The sequence below is a fragment of the Centropristis striata genome, chromosome 7 (genome assembly GCF_030273125.1).
Source record: "Centropristis striata isolate RG_2023a ecotype Rhode Island chromosome 7, C.striata_1.0, whole genome shotgun sequence".
Classification (NCBI taxonomy): domain Eukaryota; kingdom Metazoa; phylum Chordata; class Actinopteri; order Perciformes; family Serranidae; genus Centropristis; species Centropristis striata.
This window is the reverse complement of record NC_081523.1, coordinates 30,550,049-30,570,911: the sequence shown is the minus strand read 5'-3', so window position 1 is coordinate 30,570,911 and position 20,863 is coordinate 30,550,049. Positions and strand designations below refer to the sequence as shown.

Here is a 20,863-nt window from a genome sequence, read left to right as displayed (position 1 = left end):
GCCAGCAGCTCCTAGATAAATGTTCTCAAAATGAATCATTAATTAGCAGGCCGGGTGTGACAGAGCAGGTAAACAGTTTGGGGAATAAAGTGGGCTGACTAAACAGCCCCCTCAGCAGAATAAACCGGTGGCTGCACTCGTCTGCACGGGCCCAGACTCAGGTTTTCAGTCGGCTCTAAAATTTCAGAGCAAGGGCGCCTCCTTTGATTTATGTATATGCTCTCACCTTGATCATCTCATTAGCCAATTGATGCGGCTGGTGTACAAAAACTGTAACGCTGTGATACCACGTCTGTGTGCAGAGAGCAGAAAAGGCCCAGAGGGAAGTGGAGAGGCTAAAGGAGCAGTTCGCCAGTAGCCAGAGAGCCACCACAGCAAACGGCCATCCAGCAGAGGGCACCAGCAGGGTAAGAATAATGCCACTTCATCCGGGACATGTTATTTGATTTTGGGCTATATCTAGGTAGGGGTGGAATTTAATTAAGTATGTTATAAGTACTGTTGTATCAGAGAGTAAATTGTAAAAATAACTGTTTTTCATATTTGTTCAAACTGTCACTATATCCAGACACAAACATGACAAAAAATATTTTTGTAAAAGTAACAATCGTGACAAACTTGAACTTTACCTGATTACTTCCATGATATGCTATTTTCTACTTCATTTCAGAGATTTGATACTTTAAGTTAGTTTGGCTAATAATGCTTTATACATTTACTTACGAGTTTGAATGCTGTAGTTTTACTGTTTATTGTGTTTTTAAATTGTGCTAAAGCTAATTTTATTCAATTAAGGATGTGAGTACTTTATCAGTGCTAGGATGCAGTTTTTAAAATTTTTATTTTTGCGATACTAAGTCATGGTTGCTTTGGTAACACAAGAAAAAATAACCAAACTCTGGTAAATTCTGAAAAATGTGTTGAACATAGGCATTCTAATTTAAGCACTGAAAGATTAACTTAGTAATATTATATTTTCAAATTTGACAGTACCTACAGTGTTTCTGTATTAATCAAAACAAGGACAAACTAACATATAAAGATACCAATCACCTTGATCACCTTTCACACATAGTCCAAGGTCTTAAAATAGCATGTAAATATGTCTTCTTTGAAATTAACAAATTACGAATAGCACATCTAAATGTGATGATAACTCTATAATCAGATACAATCACGATGAAACATTGAAATGCAAAATGAATGGTTACCTGAAGTCAAATACTCCCTTTCCAACTGTCTGAATCATATCAATACTGATCCACTGGCTGGCCTCTCACATTCTCTCTGCTCCTCACTCCTTTTATCACTTTTTCCCCTCCTCCTCCTCCTCCTCCTCCTCACACCCTTCACTCTCCTTCTCGCCTGTCAGGAGAAGAACGAAAAGGGCGAGGTGTTGCCCTCCCAGCTGGAGGCTGCCTTGCTGGCTAAAGACCGCGAAATCCTCCGTCTTCTTGAAAACATCCAGCGGCTGCAGTTCACGCTACAGGAAGTTCAAGAGACCTCGGCCAATCAGATCCTGGAGCTGGAACGCCAACTGGCCTATAAGACAGAAGCTATCGAGGTGAGTCGCTGTGATGCATGAGTGGTGACAGAACATGGTGAGATCCTCCTCAGTCCTCAGCGGCTCTGAGACTCTTATTAATATGAAGTAAAACATGCTGTTTCTTTTTCCATTTCAGAGATTAGAAGCTAAACTGCAATCCCAGATGGACTATGAAGAGATTAAAACTGAACTCAGGTGATCATTTTTAGTTTAGACTTGATGTGTAATTATTCATAATAATGTGACTTTTAGTCCAAAAACTTGACTGTCTCTGTATGTTTGTTTCTGTCCATAGTATCCTAAAGGTAATGAAGCTGGCTTCAGCAAATGGCAGCTCGTCCCAGGTATATATGCCCCCTCCTGCATCATGCCCCTGTTCGTCTTTCTCTCACAAAAGTAGACCTTTGGTTTCCTCTTAATGTTCTCTTGGTGTCAGGGAAGAAAAACGACAGGAGTGCCATTGAATGCTTCACTGATTGTCATCCATTATAAGGATATCTACAGCCACTGCAATTGATTAATTGGAAATTAACAGCTTTTCCGTGTGTGTGTGTGTGTGTGTGTGTGTGTGTGTGTCTGTGTGTGTGTGTGTGTAGGATTCTGCCAAGGCTGCAGAGGCTATTTTGCTGGATAAAGAGGCCTTTCTTCCTTCTCACAAATACCTGGTGGATAAGGCCCGAATTTTGCACAGCATGGGTAAAATAAATATCTTTCAAGTTTGTTTTTCATGTCTATAAAACCTAGTTTTAATAGATTACAAGAGGATTCTTGGCGTGAATCGGTTCGTGTTGTCATCTTTTAAAGTCTCCCCATTATTCACTGATGGCTTATTACTCGTTGGTCAGATCTGGAGTCAGTGTTTTACAGACTTAAATCTGACTGCATATACTGAGCCTACAAGATATTGTCTGGGTTTTAAAGGCCAGTTAATTGTTTTGATTACATTTGTACAAACTAGTATGATTGTGCCACCAGATGATGACCAGTCTGAGGACGCAGTAAGGGAGACTGGCAGACCACCCGGCTCCCACTCATCCTCCTCTCATGCCGAGGGCCGTGCCTCTCCCAGCCCCGGCCCCCCCACCCTGGACAGCTCCTCCTCCAGCCACGATCTACCCCGTCCATTTTCTGTGTCACCGTGCTCTGGCGACAGACTGTCAGGAGACCACATCCTTCACAAGCAGCTCCTCTCCCCACACTTTAAAAAGGAGGGCCTCATGGCTTTTCCCACTGCCCTCTATGCAGCCAAAGTCGCCCTCATGTCAAGCACCCAAGGGTCTATGGGGGCAGGCAGCGTCGACGCCGGCTTGCCCAGCGACCAGTCAGAAAGCGGCAGCTCAACTGCAGGAGACGAGGACCAACTGGACACGGCGGAGATCGCCTTCCAGGTGAAGGAGCAGCTGCTGAAGCATAACATTGGCCAGCGTGTGTTTGGCCACTATGTGTTGGGCCTCTCCCAGGGCTCGGTCAGCGAGATCCTGGCAAGACCCAAACCCTGGAGGAAGCTGACTGTGAAAGGCAAAGAACCTTTCATTAAGATGAAGCAGTTCCTCTCTGATGAACAGAACATCCTTGCACTTAGGACCATCCAGGTTCGCCAGAGAGGTGAGTGAAAAAGACAGTGCCATAAAACTAAAAAAACTTTTTTTTAAAACGCCCACGAGGTCAGAATGAACAACACACTCTTTTTATATTTGTAGCCTGAGCAAGATGTGGTGGTCAGTGGTGGAATGTAACTAGGCACATTTACTCCAGTACTGTACTTAACTTGAGTATGTCCACATATGTAACTTCATTCTTCTACTCCACTACATTTTGCTGCTAGTTTAAGTTACTAGTTTCCTTTCAGGTGGAGATTTAACTTTAACAGATATGATCAATTTTAAATGATTACGCTTCTTTATAAATTTAACCACGTAACATTATAATAAGTAGTTAAAATTAACGCAACCTTGACAACTGTAAAATGCTGCTTATATAAATGCATCAATAATAATAATCCAATAATATATTTAGAATATATTCAACAATCTGAGTGGGGCCATTCTACATAATGAATACTTTCACATTTGATTCTTTAAGTACATTATGATGATGATACTTTGGTACTTTCACTAAATTTGAATGCAGGACTTTTACTTGCAGTGGAGTAATTTTACAGTGTGGTATTAGTACTTTTACTTTTTCTTCTTCTTTTACTTAAGTAAGGGATCTGAATACTTCTTACACCACTGATTATAGTCAACAAATCCATCCATGAATAGACCAAAACCAACAATGAATTGACCTGACTAAGGGCAGGGTCACACATTAGCAAATCTAAGCAAATGTTTTATTCGTCCCTTCGCTCGCATAGAATGGAAGTGAACAGGAGGGGAGTATATTCCAGATGGTAAATTTGTAGATGTGTGACAGTGCCCCAACAAGTAGTGATGGCCAAGTAAAGCTTCATGAAGCATCTTCATTATTTTTCTGTGCCCACTAGGTGGCACTCGCTGTTTAACAAAAAGCTGAAAACACACTGAATTTCCATTGAGCCACGCTCAAGAGCACCATCTAGTGGAGTCAACAAGTACAATGTTTCATGAAGCGTCATTTGGAAATCACTACATTAAGTGCGTGTGTAGCAAAAGCCTGATATATCTTATTCCTCTGTGCTTAATTGTTGTAAAACACATCATTGAGCCACGCTGTTGTTCCTTCATTATCATGAACATGGGCTCTGTAGTTTATTTTGAGTCATTCCCACATACACCGTCCTGCTGCTAGAAATACTCGAAGAACAACAAATATGCATTAATCCACAGCTGAATATAGTCTCCAACAAATAAACTTTTCACTCTTGTTTGAGCAACGTCTGCTATAAACAGTGTCCAGCTGTAGGAAAATCACTTAGCCTTTTCTACAACTGAAAGTATATATTAGTGAGCTCTGTCTCAAAAGATCTCCAGTAAGACTTAATGTTTTTGTTTTTAGGTTACATTTAACTTCACTTCTTGAAAATATGGGATTTCAATAACATGATTAAACAGGTGTCCCCATAGATGGTCAAAGCTAACAAAATTAGAACTAAATAGTTTTTTTAAAAAGTTGTTTTGAGTTTTTAAAAGGGATTTTTGTATGAAGCTATGATGTACCAAAAGTTTTTAGAGCAGATGTAATCATGCCATCTTGTTTTGGTGGCTTAACTTCTGGACCGGTGTACGTTTAAACCCTCTAATCTACTTGGACCTCATCCTTGACTTCATCGCGGCTTCCTCTGCCATGTTTGTAGTGTTACTTTTAAACTTTGTTTTCTCCCTAGATTCACAGCTTTTGAAAGTTGAGCTTCCCGTATACTGCAACCTCAGACAGCACGCGCTCAAAGGCAGCCATTGATCTACCAGTCAAAAGCAAAGCCTTGGAACTGCTCTCTGATCAACCATCCCACTCACCCCCCTCCTCTCTCCTCTCTCTCTCTATCTCTTTCTGTTACCCTCTGTGGCAGGGAGCATCACTCCGCGCATCCGAACTCCTGAAACTGGGTCAGACGACGCCATTAGGAATATCCTGGAGCAGGCCAAGAAGGAGATCCAGTCCCAGAGGGGAGGTGAGGATGGAGCTGCGAGGCATAAGTCATAGTTGAAAGCCACATTGATAGATTTTTTTTTATTGACAATGATGTTTACTGTTTTTATTATGAATTTGGATTGCATCGTAATTGGAAAGGTGATTTGAGGATGCATCAGTGTCAGAGTGTGGGTTTTTTTTTTTTTGTTTAGGCGATGGCAAGTCATCTCTGAACAGCTCATCAGGTAGAAGCAGTAACGGGGCAGGCAGCAGCTCCGACGAAACCATAAAGAACATCCTAGATCAGGCCAGGAGGGAGATGGAGGCCCAACAGCACGCCCTGATGGAGATGGAGGCCTGCGGGAGGGCCCCGACTGCCAGCTCAGGAGCTCAGGTAGAGCGTCTGGGGCCCCCGGAGCGCTCCAGGGGCCATCCTTTACCCATCTCCATCAAACAGGAGGAGGGAGGCTGCGTTACCGTCTGCATGGCCAACCCCATCAGCAGCCCCCAGACACCCCTCAGTGTCCTCTCCCCAGCCGCCTTCGTCCAGAACATAATCCGCAAAGTCAAATCAGAGATCGGTGAAGTGGGCACCTACTTCGACCAGCACTGGTCTCAGGAGCGGGGCTCAATGGGGCTCAGTGGCGGAGGTAGCTCTCTGCCTTTCAATTCAGTCTCTCCCTCCTTGTCTTCCTCCTCCTCCGGGCCCTCTGCCTTGCCCCGGCCCTGGCCCCGTCTGGAAAACGGCGAGTGTCTCCCCAACAGCGAGGAGGCCTCTGCCGCTGAGGACGAGCTGGGGCTGGGCCGGCCAGTGGAGGTCAAAGTAGAGTCAGACACATCGGTAAGTGGAGAATCTCCCGGCCCTGGCCCCGGACGCCTTTCCTACTACCCAGCGTACATCCCCCGTGCCCTCAAGCCCACCGTGCCACCGCTGACTCCAGAGCAGTATGAGATGTACATGTACCGAGAGGTGGACACCATTGAGCTGACTCGGCAGGTGAAGGAGAAGCTGGCAAAGAACGGCATCTGTCAGAGGATCTTTGGTGAAAAGGTCAGATGTTGCTCTTTCTTATTAAAAAAACTAATGCAAGCTGCAGTACAAGCAGCCTACTAATGCTCTGTACAATCTGTTCTTATGGCAACAAAGAAGAATAATTCAAGAATAATTATGCTGTACGAAGATACGATATGGATTTTTAATTTATATTCATAGGTTATAATGACAATTATCTCTGCTTTAACTCTAGATACAAAATTATATCAATATATCTACAAATTAAAAAAATATGTTTAAAGAAGAACACAATCCAAATTGTAAACTCTGTCTTGCTTGCTACTCCCCTTGTCTGTCATAATATGCACTGTGATCAAGGTTTCACAAAGCAGAGCAGCTGCACAGACAGGGAATGGAAGATTTGTTTTCTGAAGCCAAGGATACAAAGTCGTGAAAAAGTACTTGGCGTACATTGCATATTTGTCACTCTGAATATCTTCAGACTACATGTAATATTGACTAACCTGACTAAACACAAAACACATTTTATTATTTCTCTAAGGAACAACGTAATGCAACAATCAGATCACCCATGTGAAAAAGTAATTGCCCCCTTTAAATGTAATAATAGGCCGCACCACTTTAGCAGCAATAACCACAGCCCAACACGTTCTATAATATGATCTCAGGATTTCACTACTACGCTGTGGAAGAATTTAACCTGGTCTTTATGCAGAAAGACACTTTTGAGGTGCTTCAGTCTAGCTACTGTACACATCAGGACGTTTGAAAGAACACGCCAAAACTGAAATATTGTTTTTTCTGTGGATGTTCTGCTGTGACTTCCTGGATGACGACTGTCACAACGTCCTGGTAGAAGCTTTGGGAGGCTGGCCACAAGTTTTACCCTAACACTGTACTCTGCATGTAAACAGCTCCCACTGTGGTTTGGTGGCTTTGTAAGCCTTTCCAGACTGAATGATTCCAGCAACTCATCTGATCTAGAATTTCCTTAGTGGCACAGAGTGCTTGTAGGAATGTAATGGTGATTAATTGACTCTGATTGTAAGGTTCATTATAAGTAATCAACTGTGTGTCTGCGTTAAACCATCAGAATGTATTTATCAGGAAACAAAGGCAAGATGCTTTTTCAAATGGGTGATATCAGTATTGGATAAATTTGTTCCCTTAATTAATTCAATCCTAATTTTAAAATGTGTTTTCTTTTCAAATGTTACATTTTATTTATTTATTTTTAGAACCATTCACTGTGATATATATGCAGCAACTGATGAGCTTAATTTTAGAAACACTTTTTCTGAAATGAATTACTAAATGTTGTATACACTGGTGTCAGGTTTACTCCACTGCTGTACTTAAGTTCAATTTTGAGCTACTTGCACTTATTTTATTTTATTTTATTTTTTTTATATTTTGTTTTATAGTATTTTCATTTTATGCTACTTTGTACTCTAAACTACTAAACACTACTAAATATTGTTCTTTTTACTGCACTACATTTATGTCAAAGCTATAGTTACTAGGTACTTTACGGATCATTATTTTATATTTAAAAATGTTTTCATGTTTGTATAATAACTACAAAATAGTATTGTTATAGATCAGACCGCCTACAAGTACAGCTAAATTTTTAATAATAACAACAACTTTAAAATGCTGCTTACTTATAGATGTCTATTACGTTTTTTCTCTAAATGGGGACAGTTCGTACTTTGATACTCTGAAGTAAATTTTATTGCCAATATTTATCCACTTTAACTTAAGTAAGATTTGAATATGGACTTTTACTTGTAATGAAGTATCTTTATATTGATTTCTACATAAGTAGAAGATCTCAGTACTTCTTCTACTACTGGTTTTTATATCAGTTAGATTAGTTCAGCCCAGAAAATATGGCTTTATTTCTTGAAAATGTTTTCCTCGGCACCTGTGTTATTTATCACACTTCATCCTCTGTGGAGTAGAAAACACATTTAGGTTTCATACGGCAGGCTTTTTTATATTTTGATGATATTTGGGGTCCAAATCTTGATATTCCACCTCGGTCCTTTTCAAGAGAGGCATTCATATTTGTAAATACTTGACTGTTGATTTAACTATTGTAATAAAATATTGAACCTAGCTCCACTTAGTTTGAAGGGGGATTTTAAACAAACTAAAATTTCTGGCACATTTAACTGTATGTTGAAATTTTATTCATACATTAGATTAGATTAGATTAGATTCAACTTTATTGTCATTGAACAGAGTACAAGTACTAGGACAACGAAATGTAGTTACATGTAATTTGATATGGAGAAGCAAAAAAAATTATAACATTACAAGAGACAAAATGTATTGGTTGGTTTACATCTACACATATACTCATAGTGAATTAAACTATGATAAATTATCATACAAACACCTTATGTGTCTATTAAAAACTATTAGCACTCTGCTCCAACATGGATCTTCATAAAATGTGCTGCAACTATAAGTTAGATGACTGTTTCAATGGACTCAACATAAACATTTATGGTGCATTGCTTCCCTCTAGCGGTTGTTTTCTGAAAGTGTATCACTGAAGCAATATGGCAGACGCAAACAGATTCCTTTCTTGTGTAATGATAATTTGGAAAGCCAACAATAATATCTGCAATAGTTGTTTGTAAGCCTGTCATGATAACTACCTACTAACTACTACTAACTTTTGTTGGATAATATATTTTCCCAGAAGAAATTGCGATAAATTATATTATTTTCAAATTATATGACCATTTTATAGCATTGTTAATATAATACCATAATATTGCAAGAACCCCTTCGAAGAACAAACTTTAGATTTGTAGGCTTTTCAGACATTTGGATTGGAATGAAAAAATATTAAAATATCATAAATAAATAAAACCACACAACCTAAACAATAAAATGCATTGCCGGGCTCTGTTAGCAAAAAATTAAATTAAATATTTAACACTGGGTGCAGGGGTATAGAGAGTCATTTCTTAACAGGCAATATACTGCCAAACCAGTTCTTCAGTGGTTAGGACCTTTGGTTACAAAAAGTGCAGCCTAACAACATATTAGCTGTAAATTAGATTTTTATGTTTTATGTTGCCACAGTGACCCAAAATGACAGCAAATTAGGTGCTGTGATAAAGCACTTAGGTGCTGCATTCAAGTCGGGAAAACTGCTGTTTTTCTGGCTAAAATTTTGGTGACATGCGTGTAAACACAAGGGGCGATATTGGATTATATATGCACATAACCTTGATCATTTTTGCTAACTTTGATAAGTTGATAATGTAATTATCGTGGCAAGTGTAGTCGTTATTTTTTCTACAGATAGCTGGTGCAGGTAGAGTATATTAACCTGATTTGTATGGAACAGGTGCTGGGGCTTTCTCAGGGCAGCGTGAGCGACATGCTGTCTCGCCCCAAACCGTGGAGCAAGCTGACCCAGAAAGGCAGGGAACCCTTCATCCGCATGCAGCTGTGGTTACTGGACCAGCTCGGCCAGAGCCTTAGCCAGCCCCTGAACCACGGCCACACTCTGGGTGAGATTGCAGTTTACACACACACACACACACATCAATGAAACCAAAATATCAAAAAAAGTAAACTGTTGCAGTATTTCACCCAGCATACAAAGGACTTTCTAATGGCTACAGCTAGTATATTAACTGCATTTTTGTAATTTCTCCAACCTCCAGATAAAAGCCCAGTGACAGCCCAGTCCTCGCCCTCCCCACCTCCCAGCCCAGCAGAGAGCCACCCGAGTCCACTGGTTGAGCCTGTCAGCCTCTCCCTGGAGAGCAGCAAGGAGAACCAGCAGCCTGAGAGCCTGAGCCTGGGGTTGCCCCCCCACCCAGATGGAGGGAAATCTACTCCCAGCCTCATGGCCCTGCATCAGCCCACAAACCCACTGGGTATCCAGGAGCTGGTGGCTATGTCTTCAGAGCTAGACACCTACGCCATCACCAAAAAGGTCAAGGAGGTGCTAACTGACAACAACCTAGGTGGGTCAAAGTTCACTATGTGAGGTTCAGCTGGCACTCCTCATGAATGCAGACACAAGACCTATATAAATTGTGTATGTTTGTTTCTCACAGGCCAGCGTCTTTTTGGGGAGACCATCCTGGGCCTGACTCAAGGCTCGGTGTCTGACCTGCTCTCCAGGCCCAAACCTTGGCACAAACTCAGCCTAAAAGGCAGGGAGCCGTTTGTTCGCATGCAGCTGTGGCTCAATGATCCTCACAATGTTGACAAGCTGAGGGCCATGAAGAAGATGGAGAAGAAAGGTCAGGACCAAGAGTGTAAACTGTAATATCTTTCAGCAGAAGTCTGATGTTTTGTTTGTGTTATGCAATCTCCTTACACTGGATATTGCTGTCTTCCCTCCAGCCTATCTAAAAAGGCGGTACGGACTGCTGAGCACCGGCTCGGACAGTGACTCACCTAGCACTCGTTCTGAGTGTGTGAGTCCTGCCTTGGCATCGCTGGACCTCTGCCCCTACAGCCAGGTGAAGAAGCCTCGGGTGGTGCTGGGAGCAGAGGAGAAAGAAGCCCTGAGGAAGGCCTACCTCCTGGAGCCCTACCCCTCTCAGAACACCATCGAGATACTGGCCTCCCAGCTCAAACTTAAAACCAACACTGTCATCAACTGGTTCCACAACTACAGGCCAGTCCAATGACATTGTCCTTTTAATATTTGATAATAGCCGCTTCTGTTGTTTTTATCAACACTTACTTTTAGCTGCAACTTAATACCAAAACTTAAAGCTGCAATAAGGAACTTTTATTTTGTGTTGAGTTTGGAGGTGCCTGTGGATAAATACTAGTGCTATTGTAACTAATGTTAGAAAACCTCTCATTTTACTGCAGCAGCGTCAGTCTGCCTCACTCAGTCCTGGCCTTAGTTTTCAGCTGCAAAACAACATTGGCCTCCAGCAGCATGGAGGCAATGTTGGCTCCCAGAAAGATTATTTGTGGGATGATTTTGACTTTGGAAGGCATTAAAAATAAATATATAGAATTCATATTCTTGCTGATAGTCTCATTTGCTTATGTAGGTCATATCGATATTAAACTGAGAGTGATAGTCATCAGTTCCTTGTAGTTGCTTTAAATATTCTGACACTTGAGTGTTTGCTTGACCGTCTAACAGCAGTGATTATCTGCAGGTCCAGGATGCGACGGGAGGTGCTGATGGAGGGTCTGCCAGACAATGACACCGATGCTGAGCACCACACCTATTCCCCCTCAGTGACGCGGAGCCCCCACTCTGATGGAGAGGAGAGGAGGCTGCAGCAGCCCTCAGGACACATCCACTCCAGCATTCCTCTTAGCGCCAACACTGCAATGCCTCCTGTCAAACAGGAGGCGATAGACAGGGAAGACGAGGGAGAGGAGGGAAGGGAGGGCTCCATGAAACAGTTGAGAGTTCAGTGTTTCTCCACCGCAGTACAGGTCCCGCAGTTGAAAAGCGAGCATGAGGATTCCATCGCTGGCTGCCGCGAGCCCCACTTGGCTGGCCAGAGCCTGAGGCAGGAAGAGGGGATGAGCAGCCAGGCTCAGGGCCTCTACCCTGGTGCAGTCTCCATAGATGGTCCCCAGAGAACCAACCAGTCCAGGCACGAAGGGGAAGATTCCGGAAAATCACCTGTTGACCCGGTCAGTTTCAAGGCTTCATCAGAGCCCTGCCGCAGCAGCCTGGAGGTCTCCCTCAACTCCCCCTCTGCTGCATCCTCACCCGGCCTCATGATGTCAGTCTCACCCGTCCCCTCCTCCTCTGCTCCCATATCGCCATCGCTGCCCAATCCGCCCTCAACGAGCACCAATCACAGCCTGGACCCTAACCAGCTCCCTTCCTTCCAAAGTCCCAAACTCAACAGAAGCACTCAGAGACGCAATGAGAAAATGGCCAACCTTAATAACATCATCCATAGGTTAGAGAGAGCAGCCAATCGAGAAGAAACACTGGAATGGGAGTTTTAAGTTCCCTTTTACTTGTATGTAGTCCTGATGACCCTTGCGGCACACACAGTCTCAAATAGAAGCTTCCTGAAAACTTGGTCCGGAGCCTGGCTCCTGAAGGCCTGTCCTCTCAGACTGATAACTCGTAGGAAACAGGAACGCAGAGCGAAGCATATGGCTGAACTCCCTACAAGAACTTAAAGAGTTGGAAAAAATTTATAATTGTGTATTTGTTGTTTTGTTTTTGTTTTTGTTTTTTTGATAATGCATACTACTTTTAAATATATGTGACAGCACTAGCTGTTGTTTTACCTATTGGACTTGACATGAAGACTTTTGCAGCTATGGTGTCATAAAATGTACACTGAAGTTCTGTAGATTGCCACTGGGTGAGATTAAAAAAAGACCCCTGTCTTAAGCCATTAAAAGCACTATAACTATTTGAAAAGAGACATTGACCAAATTTGCTACTTTTTGAATAGCAATTTTTCAGATTTTGTCTGTAAGACTGGACAGTTTAAGTCAAGTAACATGAAATCCTATACTGACTGAGGGATAGTCCTTTAAGACTCTAAATATTCAACATCTTGTATGTACTTAGTTTCTTGGTGATATGTTTTGAAATATTTGTAACTCACACGTATAAAATGTGGTTGTACATGTTGTAGAATTGTCTGCAATAGCCTTCTCTAAACCTGATGTAGCATGGTACTCACCTGACCCTGTTATCCTCTGTAGTTAGTCACCTGTGATTATACTTGAGCGAAAACAAGAGAAAAAAAAAGTTGAAAACCCTGCAAAAAATAAGAAAAAAGGAAACGTTAAATCTAATGAGTAGAGTACTTTTAGTGTTTTGTTTTCTTTTTTTTTCTTTGTATAATCCTTGAGGTTTACAGTTTAGGGCCCTTGTGCTTTTGGTAGTAAGTGAAACATTCACTACACACGAGCACAGTTTACATAATTTCTTTCAGACTTACCTCTCTGACCCTCTAAGGCACTGGTTCTCAGACTGTAACAGGCCAAGACACAGGACACCTGGTTTACCTCAGATTATGTTGATGCACATCATGCTATGACCATGCATTTCATTCTTATGCATAAACATGACCCACATGACTTATTTGAATCAATGGAGGGAAAATACTGTGTATCATGCCTCAGATGTGAAGAGATCAAACATGAAGCAAGTGGTGAGTTTTAATGAGCAAAATCTGTCTTTTACAAAGAATATGCTGCTGTTTGAAGAGATAGGGAGCTAATATTTCTGTTATATGTGTGTATTATGATCCTCCTCACAGGTTACACCTGATTGAGTGCACTTTCTCCAAAAGGGTCATTAATTGTAGCTAGAATATACGTACTTGATCAAACACCTCAACCTCTAAGCACTGAGATGTGGTTTAGTTGAGCAGTTTGATACGAAAAAGGTTGCCATGAGCAACACTGCAGTGCTGTGAATTGATCTCCCTTGGAGCTAAAGCTCAGAGTATTTGAGGGCATGATACAGTATGACCTCTCATCAACATGAAAACATCCAATCTGTAAGTACACTATATTCAAGGACACAAAAGGTTACAGGTATCCCCTCATATTATCTTTGACCACTTGTGTATTGTGTGTGTAGAAGTTTTTTTGTCATGCTTGCAAGATGTTCTTTATGTATTTTGCCTCTATTTTATACTCAGAAACAGTTAACTAGATATTCAATACCTCGTGTATGAACTACTTACAGCACTTAGATTTTGATAATTGTGAGGACTCAAGAAAATTTCAAATATCAACATTATCCTAACTTAGTGTCCACAAGTCTTTGCCTTTACTGTATCGTTGAAGTTGGTAGTAAACACTTGCACATGTCTACATAGTTCAGAGGACTTGGATTGTATTATGTAGAGATATATATTACACAATTACTAAAAAAATAATATCTTACATTCTTGGAACAAAATGTGCTGATTATATTGAAATAGAGTGTACAGATTTAATAAACCAAACCCATTCAAGCCAGTTCTGGTCTGGCAAGCTTGCCCACATTTTAGACCTTCTCTCAGGGTAGTCTTGCTTTTTTAAGCTTTACTGAAACAGTTGCTCTCATCATTGGTGGTGACTATGATAAACATTATGTGGTGTAGAGAATGACTCCGTTAAATATTAAATGGATCTGTGGAAGTTGTGTGTATATGGGAAATGCAACTTTCACAGAGAGTTTGTTGGAGAGCTGTTGCTGTTTTGTAATTCATTACACAGACGTGTCAAAGTACAGTGTAGATTGGAACTACCAGGATGAGGCTAATGGGTTGCATTTTTAAGATCAGTAGACTTTGCTCTCTAAAATACTGTTTTGGTTTTCTCTTGGAGCCACAGAAGATTTTTCTCTGGTTTTCGTACCACCATTTTTTGTGCATAATATACTGTATGATTAGAAGTGGCATTTCTAATGTGGAAATTTCATCGTCTTTCATGGTAACATGGACATATGACTGAAAAAGAAATGTATTTACATGCATTATCTCTTCATGTAAAGCTCATCTCATTGTTTTGCATGCGAATCCATTCTGCTCTCATTACAAGGGATAGGACTGTGTTTTTGTGTTGTTGTTCTTGCACAGGGACATTAAATCAGCACTTAAAGTCTTTTTACATAAGTGAAGTCCATGCATGGTGCAGCTGATAAATTTGGATCTCATGAATTCATCATGAATCCAGTCAAATCAGAACCCAATAACTTACTTCCAGGCAAATATTTAAATCAAGATTATTTTGTGCCATATCATATGCCTCATGCATTGTGCTCACAGGAGTAATGCCTTGTGGTAAAGTGTGATTTAAGAGGGGTGCAGGGCTTTTTGTAACCCAGATCAGAAAAAAGCTAAGCTTTGTGACAAGAGCCCTACACATCAGATGGTTTTATTTTGTAATTGACTTTAGTCACTAAAGAATGAGGCAATTGGTCAGCAAAATTTGAATGACTGTATTCAGAGTTAATATATATATATATATATATATATATATATATATATATATATATATAATTAGTACAGTATTTACAACTCTGACACTGAACTGAGGGTTTGTCACAAAGAAAAATTTTCATTTGAAAGTCAGCTGTGAGCCAAGTATGAGAAGTGTCCTGCAGGCTTAAATAACGGTCTAATGCCTCACATGTCAGGATGTTAAATGTTAAAGAATGGACAAAGGTATGCCAAGCCTCTTTGAATTGAATTTGCATATGTAAGCCATCATTCAATACATAATTGTTTAAGATCCTGCTTTGTTGCGTTTTTATTTCTTTACAGTGAGGAATGACCACCAACATTACAGATTAATGCACACAAATGAATGTAAAAAACAAACAAACAAATAAACAACCACAACCTACATCTATAAAACACTAAAAACCTCACTGACCTTCACTGTTGTGTGTATAGTATAACAACAACATGTTATACCATGTTGTACATTGCAGAAGTTAGTCATTCTCACATCGTTTGCTTCATTAGTAGTCAATGTAGTATCATTAATGTGATACCCATTATACTCAGTTATTAGGGGAGTGTAAGGGCCAGTGTTTACATGATCGTACCGCATGGTGTGCCTGGGCCCCTCCCCCGCCCAGAGCGTCGCTCTTACGCGATGACGTCACAGACTCACGTAGGTTGTTGGGCTGGAGACTTCGCGGCGATGGCGACGACGGCTTGGTGCGGGAGAGGGACGCAGTGAAGCTGGCCTCGGCTCGGATATGACTTATGTCTATTTAATCGAGGTTTATTTGCTGCTTAGTAATTGCACGGGCTTCGGATGAATCTTTGGCTTCTAACTTCTCATCACTCCCTTCACTGGTGAGTCCGCCGGTGGTTCCTCGGTGTGTTTTGACAGAGAGAGGCCTCCGTGTTGGGTTCCGCCCTCCATCTCATAACAACAACAACAGAGAGCTGCGCTAGCTTCACCAGCTAATGCTAGCTGGACAGCTTACTGGCTGCTCTGTGCCACAGATACTAATGACAAACAACGAGCACTATCATACTGCAACACAACAGCACTCTGTTAACCAGTGAATATTAACGTGTATTGCTTTCATGCTAAATATCCACTTTGGACCAAACGATAACTTGTCAGCAGTACTTTAACTATTTACGTTATCTAGCTAGCTGCAGAAAGTCTAGCTCAACGCTAACCGTGTCCAGAGAGAAAGAGTAATATTCCCGTTAGCTAGCTAACGTTAGCTAGTTACTGTTGTTTATTGACATGGGTAACTTAGTTATGTAGCTAACTTATCCAACGAACCTGTTCGCAACATTTAACTGATGTTTGCAGCTGACTTTTGTCTGGCAATAATATTTTCTCCATAGTTGTTACCGTCTTTTTACAAACAGGTTTGCTTAGCACAACTAACGTTACCATTCAGAAGTGTTGCGGTGTTTCCTCACCAAACGCTGCCGGTAGCTGACTTGAAATATCGTTAATGTTTTGGATATCGATAGTTAATGTTTTAATTGAACATGATAGTATTAAGCCAACGGAATCTGTGTTTTTCCAGACAGAAAGTTAGTCGACATATGCTTTTGTGTGAATTAATCCTTTTTAGTGCCGTTGTTAATGTACATTTTGCTACCTGACCGTCCATCTAGTGAAGCAAAACAGTTAAAGTTAAAGCAAATATCGCCTCAGCCAGTATTTCTTTTTTGAAACTTGCTGATACTGGATGGAGATTAAGGCGTTTTGCTTGATAATGTTGAAGCCTGTGATGCATGGTGGCTTGTCACGGGACAGGAGTAAGGTTAAGGCTCTAAGGGGCTTAGCCTTCACAGTGACTCTGGACTCAGACCCAGACTGAGCCGTAGCCACGGGTCATGAGCCCGCAGCGGTAAACAGCCCTGTGTGTGTGGCAGATATGCTTTATCAGGTAGCACCGGCAGTAAACGCTGGACTCCTTAGCCAGTTAAGTAATGACCTCCCCTGACTGCTTCACACCCCTCTAAACGCAGTACTGAGGTCCTTGCCTGCCATTGGTGCAGTAGGATTTTTGTCTTGTTTCTCCCCCTAGGCATCCTAAATGTTCCTGAGAAGGTGTATTGAGGTCCTGTGCAGCTCATTTACTGACCTTCTCAGATCAGATTTCACTCTCTGCAAGAGTAGCTGACCTTCACAACTATTTGTGGTTCGTTTGCTGAGAGATTCCTTAACAGGTTGCCTGTTTGAAAAAAGATGTTAAGCGGTATCATTTTGAGGACAATCTCTGTAAAGATAGTTTGACATTACCTGCACAAAAGCATTTGTATCTGTTCTTTTTTTTGACTATACACTGGACAGGAAATCAATACCATCCAGAGCCAAGTGTTGTGAAGTGTTTGGTTATGCCAAGTATGTGTGCTGGACAAGTCATTTGGGCAGGTAACCAACCATTGTTGGATGGTTTTACCACAAAAAATGTTTCTTCTACACTCGTACATCTCCTTTGCCTTCTATTAGCATGGCAGCAAGGTATTAAAATATTTTTTATTCAAAATTATGAAATTATTTATGTTTATTTCTGAAGGTGAACATTACATGGCCAGTTCATGTGGCTGAACCTTGCCTGTATGCTAGCTAGATTGTACATTTAGTGCTTCAAGATCCAGCTGGCTTTTTTTCCATTCCACAACTGAGTTTAAGTGGTATCTCTAAGCTCACATGCAAGCCACTCTGACCACTAGTACAGCTATATTTGCAAGGGAATCAAAAGATCTTCTGTAGCTTGAGTATCTCAGTTCAAAAAGTCTGCTGTTTGAAAGTTTATAAGGAAAAGGATTTGCTCACTATTCAGTTGCATGTTTTCCTTTATTTCCACAGATTTCCATGTCTTACTTGTGAGTTACCAAACGGGATAATCAGGACTGCACATCGTCCTTTACTGATTGTCTGTGGTAAGTCTAAATCATATATTCCATTACTGTTTTTATTTGGGGTTGTAAGCCATCTCCTGTTTCTTTTAATGTGTTTGCCAATACTTTAATCTCTCTTTACCACATTTGATGCAATTGAGTATAAGCTTTACTGAAGACCTGCCATCACTGGCCAAGCCTTTCCTTTTGTAGTGTCGTTTCATGTGAATTGATTTGCAATTGAACATTTTGAACATGACTGCCCAACTGGGGACTCTCCATCTCCAGCTCAATCATGGGCTGTAATCAGTTCATTGCCTAGACCCATTCCCTGTGGAAGTAATTACACATCCAGATGCCTGTGAAAATCATCACAAATACAATAGGCCAGAAGTTTGACTACCCACTGAAATCCAGCCACTCCCTGTATAGTTTTTGTTCCTTGAAAGTCTGTCCACATGCAGTCCAAATAAATCCAATAGAAGCACTGAAAATAAGGATAGTGAAGGATGGTTTGGTTTGTCTTTCCTGGTATTTATTTAATCCAGAGTAAAAACAGTGATCTAGTTTATGAGACTCAAAATTTGCTCCTTGGGCCACTGGTAAGGCATTTGGTGGAAAACAGCACTGGAATGGCATTGTTTAGATGATAAACATGTATTGGGAGGGACAATTTATGCCCTTATTTGAGAGTGTACAGTAGAGAAATGACAGGAAATGAGTGGAGAGGGACATGGAATGATATGCAATGAAGTTCCCCGGCTGGAATCTAATCAGGGACATTGCAGTCTGTGGTTGGCACCATAACCCTCATGTTTTCCTCAAATGTACAAACATTATCCTTGGGGTCATTTTGACCTCCAAAATAAGCCCAAATAAAGATGTGTTTACATTGTAGCACCCTAACCTTCTTGCTGAATGGTGATGTAAACATTAAAAGTAATTAATGTAAAGTTACATATTCATGTTCAGCAAACCGGAATGTTGTTTAGCACTGTTTTATTAGATAAACCTATTGAATTGAATTTCAAAACCAGTCGTTAATATTGATCCCTTCCCAAAATAAGTTGTGTTTCAAGAAAAGGTAGTTTCACAATGCCCTTTGCTAACCTGAAAATATTGTGCATATTGAGACAGAATAACCAATATAATATTTTGATCATCAATTTTGCCTCTATAAATATTGCTCTATATTTTAGAATGGTGGTCCCAGTCGTATTGTCTGCACAATGGCTGACCTCAGGCTAGAGAACAAATATAGGCTTTGTTAATAAATCTTAATTTGAAAAGTTTGGGAAGCTGTGTTTAAATTGTGATTAGACCACAAATATGAGAATGATGGCTACATTTGACATGTTTTCTGCCAGTACATCTTCTCAACATCCTGTATTCTTCTTGTACAGACTGGTCCAGGCCGGAGTTCCTTGTTGGGCGACCCACACTCCTTCAAAGGGGCCATGGTAAAGTAGTTCCAGTTAATTGATGCTTTGGACAGTAACTGCTGTGTGTTCTGTGGCCTGGGTGCATTCTGCAGAATCGGAAACTCTCCATTGATTTTCACTTTTAATCAGCTCTGTTTACCAGTAGGCAGTGAAATCAGCTGCAACGGTGTCAAAGGTCCTTCAAGGCTGCTGTCTAAGCAAGGCAGCTTTAAGTTTTCACTGCAGAAATTTGTTTGGTATCTTTCCTGTTAAACGATGTGTGTAAATCTTCTTTTTTTCTTAATGTTTTTGGCATGCCGCTGTGTGGCAGCTGTCCCCTGACTGGCCTCAGCACGCTGCTCCTCCGGCCATGACGACTGTGTGTACGAGCTCGGCTCATGCTGAGCCAGCATCCCGCAGGATGTGCCGTCGCTCTCTGTTATCTGTCATCTCTTTCGACCACCTTAATCTTTCTTTGCACAATGTTCGGACTAAACTCAGCTCCTGACCAAACACAGTTCATAGATTCTTGTTGATCTCTGTCAGCACAAGGCCAGACATTTTTTTCCACCAGTTTGCCTTTGAGGAAAAATCCCTGACTCTGCTTGTATATCCAGGCCTCACATTCCCCATTGATAGGCATCCTCTGTGAAATATGTTGCATAAGACTACAGTGACCTCAAACATTTGGCCCTCATGAAAGCCTGCTGATGAAAACTGCTGTTAAATTAAAAATGTCCAGAATTTGATATTGACAACCAAAAATTTAAGTAGGACTCTACTTTCTTTCTTCTGAGTCTTGTGTAAGTTAATGAACATGTGTATATCTAGTTTACAAGCATTTCTGGCATCTGTTATGCCATGGTTTGTTGTACAAGGGGTGATTATAGTAAATTAGCCCAAGTTACACATTTCAGTGTGAGAAGACATCCACGCAAAACAGCATAAATGCAGCACTGTCAAGTTGGTTTTAAATCAACTCTCTGCCACAACAGGGGTTGAGACACTACTGCCATTTAAAATTAATGTGAAAGCCAATCAATCAAAGCTTGGGGAAAGCCAAGTAGAGGAGTAACACTCCTCACCCCACAAAATGACTACTAAAATAGTCTGCAGACTTTTAAAACCCTGACACACCAAGCCAATGGTTGGCTGTCAGCCAGTTTTGGGCCTTTTGTGAGCCTCTGTGGCACTTTTTTTTTGCACTGTGTCCCGCTCTGTTGGCACTAGTCAGTCCTTGTCGGCTTTTCAGTCAATTCAGCATGTTAAATCAGAGTCAAACATTGTTGGGGATAGAAATCACTCTGACTGGCTGCTCAACAAATAAGTGCATGAGAAGAGAAACGAAAGTGAGGAAAAGCAAGAAAATTACTAAAGTCAAGAGGCCACACATGGAAGGCTCTTCCAATCTGATCGATCCAATACACAAATATTTTTATAATGACATGGCTGTCTGGAATGAAGCAGCTGAAGACCAACTGATCATTGTAAAAATGGTTCACAAATGTTGCTTTGT

At 41.1% G+C, this 20,863-nt stretch overlaps 2 protein-coding genes across 3 annotated transcripts in view; both read left to right on the top strand.

Annotated features, from left to right (window-relative positions):
- cux2b (cut-like homeobox 2b) overlaps window positions 1–15,329 on the top strand; it is a 100,113-nt gene extending 84,784 nt beyond the window's left edge. Inside the window, exons 10-22 of the mRNA XM_059336928.1 lie at window positions 303–407; window positions 1,373–1,564; window positions 1,683–1,741; window positions 1,842–1,890; window positions 2,143–2,242; window positions 2,522–3,151; window positions 5,034–5,135; window positions 5,308–6,146; window positions 9,481–9,646; window positions 9,803–10,108; window positions 10,202–10,390; window positions 10,494–10,770; window positions 11,273–15,329. Of these exons, the coding sequence (XP_059192911.1) occupies window positions 303–407; window positions 1,373–1,564; window positions 1,683–1,741; window positions 1,842–1,890; window positions 2,143–2,242; window positions 2,522–3,151; window positions 5,034–5,135; window positions 5,308–6,146; window positions 9,481–9,646; window positions 9,803–10,108; window positions 10,202–10,390; window positions 10,494–10,770; window positions 11,273–12,086 (3,828 nt within the window). The 3' untranslated portion in view covers window positions 12,087–15,329. The remainder of the gene's footprint in view (window positions 1–302; window positions 408–1,372; window positions 1,565–1,682; window positions 1,742–1,841; window positions 1,891–2,142; window positions 2,243–2,521; window positions 3,152–5,033; window positions 5,136–5,307; window positions 6,147–9,480; window positions 9,647–9,802; window positions 10,109–10,201; window positions 10,391–10,493; window positions 10,771–11,272) is intronic.
- A 433-nt stretch (window positions 15,330–15,762) lies between these two features.
- The window catches only part of mtmr3 (myotubularin related protein 3), a 29,318-nt gene continuing 24,217 nt past the window's right edge, over window positions 15,763–20,863 (top strand). For both annotated transcript variants that reach the window (XM_059337752.1, XM_059337751.1), the window contains exons 1-3: window positions 15,763–15,904; window positions 17,895–17,968; window positions 19,330–19,386. In XM_059337752.1, coding sequence (XP_059193735.1) covers window positions 19,384–19,386 — 3 coding nt within the window. In that variant the 5' untranslated portion in view covers window positions 15,763–15,904; window positions 17,895–17,968; window positions 19,330–19,383. The remainder of the gene's footprint in view (window positions 15,905–17,894; window positions 17,969–19,329; window positions 19,387–20,863) is intronic.